At 40.9% G+C, this 12,132-nt stretch overlaps 1 protein-coding gene across 4 annotated transcripts in view; it reads right to left on the minus strand.

Moving 5' to 3' along the window:
* The window catches only part of Togaram1 (TOG array regulator of axonemal microtubules 1), a 64,271-nt gene extending 52,288 nt beyond the window's left edge, over positions 1–11,983 (minus strand). For 2 of the 4 annotated variants that reach the window (XM_021229212.2, XM_021229211.2), the window contains exon 1: positions 9,707–11,983. In XM_021229212.2, coding sequence (XP_021084871.1) covers positions 9,707–11,749 — 2,043 coding nt within the window. In that variant the 5' untranslated portion in view covers positions 11,750–11,983. The remainder of the gene's footprint in view (positions 1–9,706) is intronic. The other 2 variants (XM_005073499.4, XM_005073498.4) reach the window with 1 other exon arrangement.
* Positions 11,984–12,132: the final 149 nt, after the last annotated feature.

Genomic DNA, 12,132 nt, shown 5'->3' on the forward strand with positions numbered 1-12,132 from the left:
GTGTTTGGGGAGGCTTAGGAGGTATGGCCTTGCTGGAAGAAATATGCTTTAAGGGGACAGGTCTTAAGACTTCATTACAATTTGTGTTCTCTGCTTTATAGTTTATGATTAAGGATGTGATCTTTTAGTTTTCTGCTCTGGAAGCCTGCCTTCATGATTCTGCATCTGTAAACCTAAATAAACTGTTATCATTGGTCCTGGTGTTTTATTGCAGCAGCAGAAAAGTAACTAATACAGTCTAAAGCATTCCGTGTTACTCTGTATGCCTCTTGATACAGAACCCACCAGCTCTGTTTCAGTGACATTCTCACCACATGACTTTCTTCATTTAAAAAAAAACAATACGAACAAAAACCAGCTTATACTAAGGCACTCCAATGAGCATCTAACTGGTCTTTTAAAGTTTTTTTATAAATTAAATTATAATTACAATATTTTGATTATGGTGTCTTATCACATCATTAATGATTGGCATACGAAAAAGTTAATAAACACTCATCAAATTAATGACTACATATAAAGAGCATTTATTCAGGATACACACACACACACACACACAGAGGCACCACATTTATTTGGTTGGCTGGTTTTGGCATTTCAAGACGGGTCTCTCTGTGTAGCCCTGGCTGTTCTGGAACTCACTCTGTAGATCAGGCTAGCCTTGAACTCACAGAGATCTGCCTGCCTCTGCTTCCCAAGTACTGGGATTAGAGGCATGCACCATCACTGTCTGGCTTTTTTTTTTTAATGTATATGGATATTCTTGCCTGCATACATGTCTGTGCACCACGCACGTGTGTAGTGGAAACCAGAGGAGGGCTTCAGATCCCCTGGAACTAGAGTTATATTGTGGGCAGCCACATGGGTATTGGGAATTGAATCTAGGTCCTCTAGAATAGCAGCCAGTACTCTTAACCTCTCAGCCATCTCCCCAGCTCCTGCTGTTACATTTATAATGAGTTAATGGGTTTTGGAAATTTATTCCAACTTTTACTTTCATGAATGACTTGAGGCTTACAACTTTAACTAATTCTATTACAAATTTGAAGCAAAACTGTATCCATTTATTTAAACAAAAAGACTTACTAAAATAACAAAGTAATTGTGGTTGACTTTAAACTTTGTAAATACATTATTAAAAGTGAAAAAATGATAGCATCAAGGAAACAGAACACAGTAGAACATTTGCCTACCATGTGTGAGACTCCACATACAATCTCCAGTACTACAAACAGACACATAACAACAAAAGCATGGGCATGCATGCACATGCAGGTGCCCAGACACACAGAGGGAAGAAGTCTAATTTATACTGTGTGCAAGAAAATGAGAAATTCTAACACCATTCAAAATATGTAAGCTTAATCCACCAGAGATATTCATTAAAAGCCAAATTGCAACAAATAGGCAGATTCAGATTTACGACCGACAGGTGGACCTTCTAAGCAGAAATTTCTGAGGTATACATAGGTAGGACAGGAAAAGAACTGTTAATTAACAAATTGCTAGAGACTCAACAGCAGCCCAGGGAAAGCTAAAGCTCTAGGGACAGGAGTAAGTCACGAGGGAGTGAGTCCCCACTCTTCTCTGAGTCTACCTCCAGGAACTCTATCATGACTTCACATTGAGCAGTGAAGGAAAAAGTTAAATGTTTCTGCAAGGAAAGAGAAAATGTTAGCAATTACTGTGAAATACACAGAGTTTTTCTATGCTTACCAACGCCTGCCCTGAGAAGCAGCTTTTCCTTTGAAGTAAAGCCTGATCTGCTGAAGTTCTACCAGAACCCAAGTGATCCAACTGAAGGGAAATATACAAATGGCTCAGAAGGCTAATGGCATGGGTGAATCTCCGAATCCAGAGTACAGGTATCACCAAGTCCTAATGATTAGCTAAGCTGACAGGGCATACTGACCAGATACAGTCTCTGTGGATAAATCACTACCTGGACTTTTACAGATTACACTCAAGAACGGAATTACAAAATGTCTGGGTTGTTGAAACAAAGTCCTTCAGAGACAAAAGTGACCTGAATTGTCAGCTTCCCCCACCAGGTCCAGCTGATAACAAGACTGGCATCATTCCCTACTAAACTTTTAGCAATTAACACTCTACACAAACGTCTAACCTCAGTTTATGATGTAAAGCTCAAGCTTCAACTAACTGTTTATTATTTAGGTACCAAATAACAACTAACCAATTAATCAACTCCAAAGAAAATTAAGTCTCATATCCAGCTACTGAAGGTGAAGTTTCACAATTAGCCAGGACTACAAAGGGTGGTCTGGTCTTGCAGTGAAAGTTACAAGGTTCCCCCCACCCTTTTTGTGTTCTTGGTTTACAAACAAGATAAGAGAATAAATATATTTTAGGGGTTGGGGCATTTTCAATGCCACTGCCCAGGAAGGTTCCAAGCACCATGTCCTCACCTACGCATTTGATCATGAAATATAACTCCTGTGGTTTTTTTTTTATCATTGCTTCAAGACTCCTGTAAAAAATTTATTTAAGATAATGAACAAGGTCACAAAGGAGATTTGAAAGAGAGAATTGGGACCAAAGATTTAGAACTACAAAACTGGAACTAAAGAATTAGAACTAGAGAATTATAGACCATTAGGACAAGAGAATTAAAACTGAAAAAATAAAACAAAATGGTTCTCAGATCGTGTACGTCAGTCTTTACCCCTCAGATAAAAAGGCCTTAAGCTCAGTTTCGCTTTGTTGTGAACTTCCTCAAACTCTGGACAGAGCCTTGGAGAGCTGGAGACTTAAGCTACCATTACAAAGGTAAAAAATCACATGTGACTCCTCAGAAATCATGGAAGAGAAAAGAAAGGAAGTGAAATAAAATGCCAAAATAAAGAAAGGAAAAACCAAACACCATCAACCTAGACCTCTGAAATTACCCACAAAAATGAAGGTCAAAAAGAAATCCATAGACAAACAGAAATTGCAGTAAATTTTCAGTAAAACCCTGCCTTATAACAAATGTTAAGAGTTGTCCATATAAAATGAAAATTAAATAGGTCAAAGTCCTTGATAAACACACACACACACACACACACACACACACACACACACACACACACACACACGGGGGGGAGAAAGAGAAAGAGACACACACATGAAGTGCTCTAGAGAAACAATAAATGAGATATAATAAAATTTTATCTTATTCTTTTTAAAAACTTTTTATTTTATGTGTGTGTATTTTGTCTGCATGTATATCTATTTATTCACCATGTATGTGTCTGGTGCCCAGAGAGGCCAAAAGAGGGCATTATGGATGGTTATGAGCCACTATGTGGGTGCTGGGAATTGAACCCAGGTCTTCTGAAAGAGCAGCTAGTGCTCTTAAGCATTGAACCATATCTTCAGCTCCTATTTTCCTTTTTCTTGATTGCTCTAAGAACTCAAAACAATAGTATTGATGTTTCTATTTATCATGTCTGTATATATGTAAATGCATATTGCAAACTCTAAGGCAATTACAAAATAAAGAGAAAAATAGAAGAGCAATTGATATGCTATGAAAAAGAAAACAGAATCATAAAAATTCTCAACTAAATCTACCAAAGACAAAAAAGATTAAAGACATGAATAAAAAAGATAAAAAACAAATAAATCATGTTACATACTAATCTATCATATTAAGTGTTAATAGTTGAATCTATATCAATTAAAACACAAGATGGGCTATGGATATGGCTCAGCAGTTAAGAGCATTTATGTACAAGCAGGAAGTCCTGAGTTCAAATTTCCAGAACACACATTAAAAAAAAAAAAAAAGAAGCAGAGTTTAATTAAACATACTCTGGTATCCCCAGTGCTGCTGGGGACAGAGACAAGAGAAACTCTGAAGATTGCTGGCTCTCAGCCTAGCTCCAGGTTCAGTGAGAGACCCTGTCTTAAGGGAAGGAGGCGGAGTGATAAAGTAGAATAGCAGATACCTCCTGCATACACACACACAGCATTTAGCACATATGTATACCACACTCACAGAAAAGAAAAACTTTTAAAAACTGAGTAAAACAAAAACCCAACTATGTAGTTTATACAAGAAAGCAACTTTAAATATACTAATGGATCACATTAAGTAAAAGGATAAAAACATATCATACTAACATGAATGAAAAGAAAGCAGCCATGGGGCTGGAGAGATGGCTCAACAGTTTAGAGCACTGACTGGCTGCTCCTCCAGAGGACAGGGGTCAGATTCCCAGCATCTCCATGGAAGTTCACGCTGTTTTAACTCCAGGCTCAGAGGATCCAAAAACATTCTCTTCCCGCCCCCAGGAGTGCTGTATGCATGTGATACACAGACATACATAAAGGCAAAATACTCATACAAATAAAATTAAAAATTAAAGAGGCTGGAGAGATGGATCAGAGGTTAAGAACACTTACTGACTGTTCTTCCAGAGGTCATGAGTTCAATTCCCAGCAACCACATGGTGGCTCACAAAAATCTAAAATAAAATCTTGTGCCCTCTTCTGGCCTGCAGGCAAACTTCCAAGTAGAACACTGTATATATAATAAATAAAATCTTTTAAAACAATTAAAAATTTTAAAAAAGGAAATCAGACATGATTGTTTTAATTTCAGACAGGGTGAACTCCAGAGAAAAAATTATTAGCCATAAAAGGAGTACCACAAGATAAAGGAATCAATAATCCTAGAAAATAAAATCATCTTCAATAACAACATAGTGTCAAGTTATGAGATGGAAATACAAGCAGAACTGCAAAGGGAAATAAATGAATCCACTATTACAGCTGGAGACTTCCTCACCCCTGTATCAGAAATTGACAGATCCATATAGAGAAAAACAGAAAGGCTGAACTCAACAACATGAATGAACTGGATATAATAACAGGTATAGAAAATGTCATCTAGCAACAGATTAGGTATTCTTTTCAAGCTCACACAGGACATTCCTCAACATAAGAACATTCTGAGCTATGGAGATAGCTAGAAGAAGGGCAGACACATGCTGTATAAGCAACGAGGACCAGAGTTCAGATCTGCTGGGCCCAGTGTCTGAAACCCTTGTGAGAAGTGGGTGGGGCAGAAACAAGGAGATCACTGGGGCTTGCTGAAGAATCCTTGCGCTCCAGGTTCAATAAGAAACCTTATTGCAGTACAGAAGGTAGACATCTATAGAGGAAGTTACTCAGTGTCAATCTCTGGCCTCCACAAACTCATACTCGAGGAAGCACACTTTGATGCATAAACACACAAACAAAAAGACAACATATTCTAGGTCATAAAACACACTAAGAAATTTAAAACAATATGACAATACAGTACCTGTTCTCAAACTGTGAAGACATTAAGCTAGAAATCAGCAATACAGAGACAACACTAAAAAAAAAAAACCAAAAAACCCAGTAATTGGAAATGAAAAAAAAAAAAAACTTGTAAGTTACACATAGTCAAAGAAACAATATTAAGTGAAATTAAAACAAACTTCAGATTAGATAAAGATATAAAGATGTTCCTGGAATAACAAAATTGTTTTCAATATGAAAAATCAAAGTTGTTGGGCCAGCAAGATGGGTAAAGTTACTGCAGCCAACCCTGATGGGCAGAGTTCAATCCCTAAACCCACATGGCTCAAGGAGAGAACCAGCTCCCTCAAGTTGTCCTATGACTTCCCTACCAGTGTTATGGCACAAATGTTCTCCACTTTCTTCCAATAAGTAAATGAAATGTAAACAAGAAAAAGAACAAGTTAAATTAAAAGCAAGCAGAGAAAAAAAGGTAATAAAAATTAGCATAGGAATCAATAAAAAAAAAGGGAAATCAAGAGAAACATTTTGCAAAACCAAAGTCTGGCTTCTTGAAAAGATCAATGAAACTGATAAGCTTTTAGCTAGGCTAAGAACAGAAAACACACCTCCAACAGCAGAAATGGAAGAAAAGCACATAAACCACATCAATATTAGGATGAAACAGATAATTTGACCAGGTCTGCCTCTAGATTCATTGAATAAAGAATCACCTTCCAGAACAGAAAGCACCACGCTCAGTTGTGCTCATTAATGTGAACTATTCAACAGTTGCAGAAGAAATTATGTCAATTTTCTATAACCTTACTTAGAAGGCAGGAAGCCTCATTCTAGAAGGCTGGCAGATGCTGTTTGATTGCAACTTCACAAAACTCAGAAAAAGACAAAAGTGTGGAAATAAGGGATGTGTTCGCCAAGGGATGGAGAGGGGAGGAGGGGTAAGCATTCATAACCCAGAGGTCATGTATGGCAGGTAAGCTATTCTTTATGTGACCACAATGGCAGGCCCCATGCCACACCCCATGTATCATCAAAGCGGGAGTGAAGCCCAACATAAAAGATGAATTTCTTGGTTCTTCTTCTGTGTTTTCACTGACTCTACCATCGAGGCATGCTATCAATGATGTGCTGGAAGGGCCCGAGCAGGCCATTTAAGTGTGTGGGCAGGGAATTCACAAGTCGCCTGCATTTTTCAGCTAGTGCAGCTATCATCCCAAATCTGCTCTATAAAACAAACAGTAACAAGAATAATACACATATACACTTTATTAAAGCTGCACATTTCCAAATGTTCATCTATTTAGTTCATGCCTTCATTTTAGATAACTCAGAGTGCATTTCTATGAACATTTCTCTGAGTACATATTTACAACTTGATTTCTATGGTAAATTTCAGTTTGACCACAGAAGCTTTCATTATAAATTAGTCCAAACTGGAATTTCTGAAATGCTGATTCCTGTTGTTATGGTCAGCACCAGAATATTATTATTTCGATTATTATTTTGATATGGGGTATCATGCAGCTCTGGTTGGTCTCCAACTCACTAAGTAGCCAAAGATGTCCTCTAACACCTCAACCACCTGCCTCCCTCTCCCAGGTGCTAGCATTACAAACATGTGCCACCATGCCCCGCCAGAACAGAATCTTAACCACTAAACATCTCAGACGAGTATGGCAAGTACTTAAACATCTTACCTAGTATGTCAAGGCCCTAGGTTCAAGCCCTGCTTGAAATAATTAATACAACCCTTTGGAATGGGAAGAAATAAAAGAGACAAATAAGAATACCTAGGAGTCACTTCCATCTGCTTCAGTACTACTACACAAAGACTAAACGTGTTTAATCCCAGCACTTGGGAGGCAGAGGCAGGAGGATCTCTGTGAGTTCAAGGTCAGTCTGGTCTACAGAGCAAGTACCAGAGAAGCCTGGTCTTGAAAAAACAGAAAGGAATAAAAAAAAACAAAACAAAAATAACAGTAAAACAAAACTATGGAGCTGGGCATAATGGCACACCTTTAATGACAGAACTTAGGAGGGGGACCTTTGTGAGTTCAAGGCCAGCCTAGTCTACATAGCGAGTTCCAGGACAGCCAGAGCTTGTAGTGAGCTCCTGTTTCAGGGGAGAAAAACAAAACAAGACAAAAAACTCCAAAAATAAAAACGGAAAGAACTACAAAAAAATTCTTGAACTTTATTTACAGTGATGTTGGAAGCTAGGCTTTTGTTACAAAAGAAGGGAGACCAAATATGGAATAAGAGAAAATGGCAAAGAACCTGGACTGTCCAATTCACAATTCAGTTGGATAACTCAGAGGAACTTATTTTTTTAAAAAAGATCTTGGTTCTTGTCCACAGAAAAGGCCGATCTGCAATGGAAGGAATTACCAATGAGAGAAAACATATGCAGAATTTGGTTTTGAAATATTACTCTATTATATTGCCAATATTAGGATCCTATGGGGAAAAACAGCTGATCCCGGTGTGAAACAAGGAAAATGACAGGAGCCAGCCATTGGTCAAACATGGGTAATTTAGCACCAAAACTCAATATGATGGCAATATTAAATGAACTAAATGGTATTTTGGGAGAATTTTTGTCCCATAATGCTTTGTCTGGGCATTTTTTTTAAACCTTGCAGAATGCTTATTTATGTTTTTATGGGATTTCTATGTGTTTGAGTGTTTGTGCTTTTCCATTGGCTCTCTTTTTTTCCTGTTTATTTTGTCCTATTCTGGATTGTTGTTGTTTTTTAGTTGTCTGTTTATTTCCTAATTAGAGAAAGACTGTAGATCTGGGTGGGTGAGGAGTTGGGGAGGATCTGGGAAGAGTTGGGAGAGAAGAAACCATGTTTAAAATATATTGCATGAAAAAAATCTATTTTTAATAAAAACTTGAATTATAAATAAATTTAAAACCTAATTTGGGTATCGAGAAAAGGCTCAGCAGTTCAGGGCTCTTGCTCCTCGCTCTTACAGGGGCAAAGTTTGATCCCTAGCATCTACACTGGGCCAAGTCGCAGAATCCTAAAATTCCTGTAGCTCCACCAAATCTGACAGCCTCTTCTGGTTTCCACAGGTTAGCGTGCGTGTGCGCGCGCACACACACACACACACACACACACACACACACACACACACACACACACACCCCATACCCATAGACACATATAAATAGAAATAAATCTTAAAAAAAGAACAAACTCGAGTTTAAGGAGCAAAAATTATAGCTATAATAATTACACACAGAAAATAATTTTAGGAACAAATATAGAAGAAATGGTTTTTGCTTTAATCACATTCTTTAGAGCCCCCAATATAATAACTAATACAAGTAAAAGTATTCACTGAATGTCAAAAACAATGAGTAAAAGCTACTGAGGTATTTGTATGATCTCAATGTAACATCTATAGTAAAGATGGATCTTTATAATGGATCTTGTTGTCAGTTTAAATCTAACGATAAATGCAGTGTTACTCAGGTGTGACTACTGAAGAACTTTTATCTTCAGTCTAATCATACAGAAACAATCAGACAAACTCACAATAGTGGATACTGTACAAAAGAATTACCCCAGCCTTCAGGAGGAAAAGGCGCCTGCCATGAAAAAAACATACAAAACCCACAAAAAGGTAGGGACATAATACTAGATAAAAAGACACACAGATACAACAGCCATGACTGGATCTTGGATGATGAAAGTAAAATAAAAAAACATAAAATACTGTTTGGGAACAAATGGAGAAATTTAAATAAAAGCTATATACTATTCAATTACTATTAGTATTCTAAAGCACAGTAATAGTTAGAAAATAACTTATTTTAGAAGATGAATGTCAAAATATTAAGGAGTGAAATCCAAAATATGTCTATTTACTATCAAATGGTTCATAAAATTTGGGGCAAATACTGCAAGATGTTACCAGGCAAATACAGATCAAGCACATGTAGATTCATACATTTTAAAATAAAAGCTTTTGGGGGACAGGAATCCCAGTTGAAAGATCAGAACTCTGAAGGCTTTTTTGCTTTGTTCTTGTGGAATTATTTTTCCTACCTTTGGTATTACACAGCACCCTGTATTTCTATTCTAGCACTTAACACGTTAACTGCCAGTTTGTAACTTTCTCCAGAAACCGCTTGGAACTGGAATTAATTCTTTATCTGGTACTTACTAGGTATTAGGTGTGTTGTTGTATGATTGAGAAGAGTGACATGATGAAAACAATTAAGCCATAATTGAAACCCATTTATTGTTCGTTATCACATTGATCCTCAAATTTAATCAAGAAGGAACCCTATTAAATGAACTTACATTACCTGTACCACTACAATGGATGTCCAAATCAGCACTTAATTCAAAATTTTTTGTTGTAAATTTTTTCATTTTCAACTCAAGAAAGTTAAGCATACCTGCTCCGTATCTTTAGTGTCCTTGGAATTGGAGGTCTGATTTTCTCCAGGCTGCTCATTTTCCCATGGCAATTTGTTTTTCCCCTTCCCAGCACTTAATACCCTTCGGGTACAGATCGTTGGACTGTAGGATCCATACAGTTGCAAGCTGTCCCTTGTGTGGTCACCACAGTAACAGTGTGCACTCTGAGTTCTGTTACCAGACATAAGCCAGTCTGTATCTGCTCCATGTGCCAAATGGCTCGACCTACCCTGGGCAGAAGATGGCATGAGTATTGCATACTCCACAAACCCCTGCTCTGTCAGCCGTGGAAGAGTTTTTCTGGCCAATCTGGCCTGCACAGCATTCATCACTCCATCTCCATTATCTTGCAATTCAACAGCATCTACAGCTTTAAAAAGGACATTGGTTTTACCTGAGCCCATTGACGATGCCAAAACAGCAAAGGCTTCTAGAGCTGCCTGGCGGACCCTGCGTTTGCTATCTACAAGAGCTGGAGCAAGATCAAAAGACAGTTTGGGCAAGTCAAAATCCTCACTGGGGTAGGTTAGGAGGGAACAGATGCAAATGTTCACTACTTCCTCTCTGACTCTGGAATGCTTATGTTTGAGATTCTCCAGGAGCAAAGAAAGCACCTGCTGAGGACCTACTTCTTTCATTAGCTTTAGGAAGATTTTCATGTATTCCTGCTTGATCACCAACTTGTTGTCTGCTAGCACTTTCACAGAAGCCGCTATAACTGGTCCCAAAAACTGGTGTACCTGCTCTCCCAGGCCAACGACCAGTAAATGCAGAACTTGAAGTGTGCCATGGACCACTTTGAAATTGGAATCGTCTAACAGATTATACAGTAAGCTAATGAAACCAACGAGACTAGAATGAGGAGTAGAGCTTGGGTTAAATTTTCCCAGCAACAGCTTTAGTTCCTCAACAGCCTGAGTCCTGTTCTTGTAGTCTTCCTGATCTAGCAGTCTTGCATGCAGCTCCTGAGGAATAATCCCAAATTTAAGATTGCTATTGGAAAGAGTCACTACACAAGGGGAAGGATCTTCAGAAAACCCAGAAGTTTCTAGCTCCAAATAATAAGGAACCTGACTTCCAAACTGGGACTCCAGGCGGCGATTGTAGTGCCTCCTCAGAGCAGAGGGCAGACGAGAGATGTAGGACTGAAACCGCTCTTGACCAAGTCGTTCTCCAATTTGTTGAAGTGTCGAGAATGCGGTCTCAGATTCTTCTTCCATCTCTTGATCGCCGAGTTTTCGGGCCAGAGATATTATTAGTTCCGTGAGATCCAAGCCCAGCAACAAATCCTCAGGAGTAAGCAAGATAGGGAGCAGCAGCGCGGTGGAGGCTCTAAGCCGGGCATCTGGGCTTTCCAGGCCTTGTATCAGCGTTCTCAGGACCTGGCCAGAACTACGCCTCAGACACACGTGCAGGATCTGCAGCGCATCTTTCCGTAGGGCTGGGTTATCCTCTCGTAACGAGACAACGAGCTGGGGCAGAAGCGCTAAACTGAAGGCCTCTTCCAGCTGACCTGCCTCCCCCTGGCCCCGAAGGACGTCCGAGAGGAGCTGCAGGCAGAGTCTCTTCTCATCACTGCCGCCCTCCACAAGCACTCGGCCCAGCGCCCGATACAAGGCTTCCTTGCGGCGGGGGAAGCCAAGCCGGCCGCCCCGGCGCGGCAAGGCAGCCTGCAAAGCCTGGAACGCCTCGGAAGGATCCGGCGCGGTGCGCAGGAGTTGAAGGAGCCGGGTCTCCTCCTCGTCTCCTCCCGACAGCCCACTCCCGGGCCCCGACCAGCTGCCGGACACGGTCTCGGCCGGCAGCAGGAGGGTCGAGGTCAGAGGCGACGGCGTCGAGGGGCAGGAACCGTGGTCCCCCGCCGCCCCACGGCAGTAGTAGTTTTTCTCGCCTCTCATGGTGGCCCCAGCCCGACGACCATCAGTCCCTGGGGCGGAAGGACGACCGCGGCTCGGGAGGCGACAGGAACCAAGGGTGGCCAGGGGAGGCAGCAGGAGCAGCTCGGAAGGCGCGGCCGCCATGGAGGGTCGTCAGGTGGCAGTGGCTGGAGGGAACCATCGCCGTCTGGGGAGGGCTGGAGGAAGCCCAGCCTTCCGGCTCCCCTCCGAGGCCCGAGGTGCGGGGGATGGGAAGGAACGGCTCCCGTCAGCTGCCAGGCCGCTCCGGCCTTCGATTCCCCGGAGCCAGCCTCCGCCAAAATGGCCCCCGCCCGAGCCCGGGACCCCACAGTCGCCACCCGGCGTAACCAGGGCCACCACGTGACCAAACCGAGCGCTTCCATGGTGATGCACCCTGCTCGGCCCTCTTGACCCGGAAGTCGGTCTCCCGAGGTGCATGCTGGGTCGTGTAGTCCACGTAAGGAGTTTCGCCTACGCTGAAGACTCCTGGGAAGAGGAAGTCGGAA

The sequence above is a fragment of the Mesocricetus auratus genome, unplaced genomic scaffold, assembly GCF_017639785.1.
Source record: "Mesocricetus auratus isolate SY011 unplaced genomic scaffold, BCM_Maur_2.0 Super-Scaffold_15014, whole genome shotgun sequence".
NCBI lineage: Eukaryota > Metazoa > Chordata > Mammalia > Rodentia > Cricetidae > Mesocricetus > Mesocricetus auratus.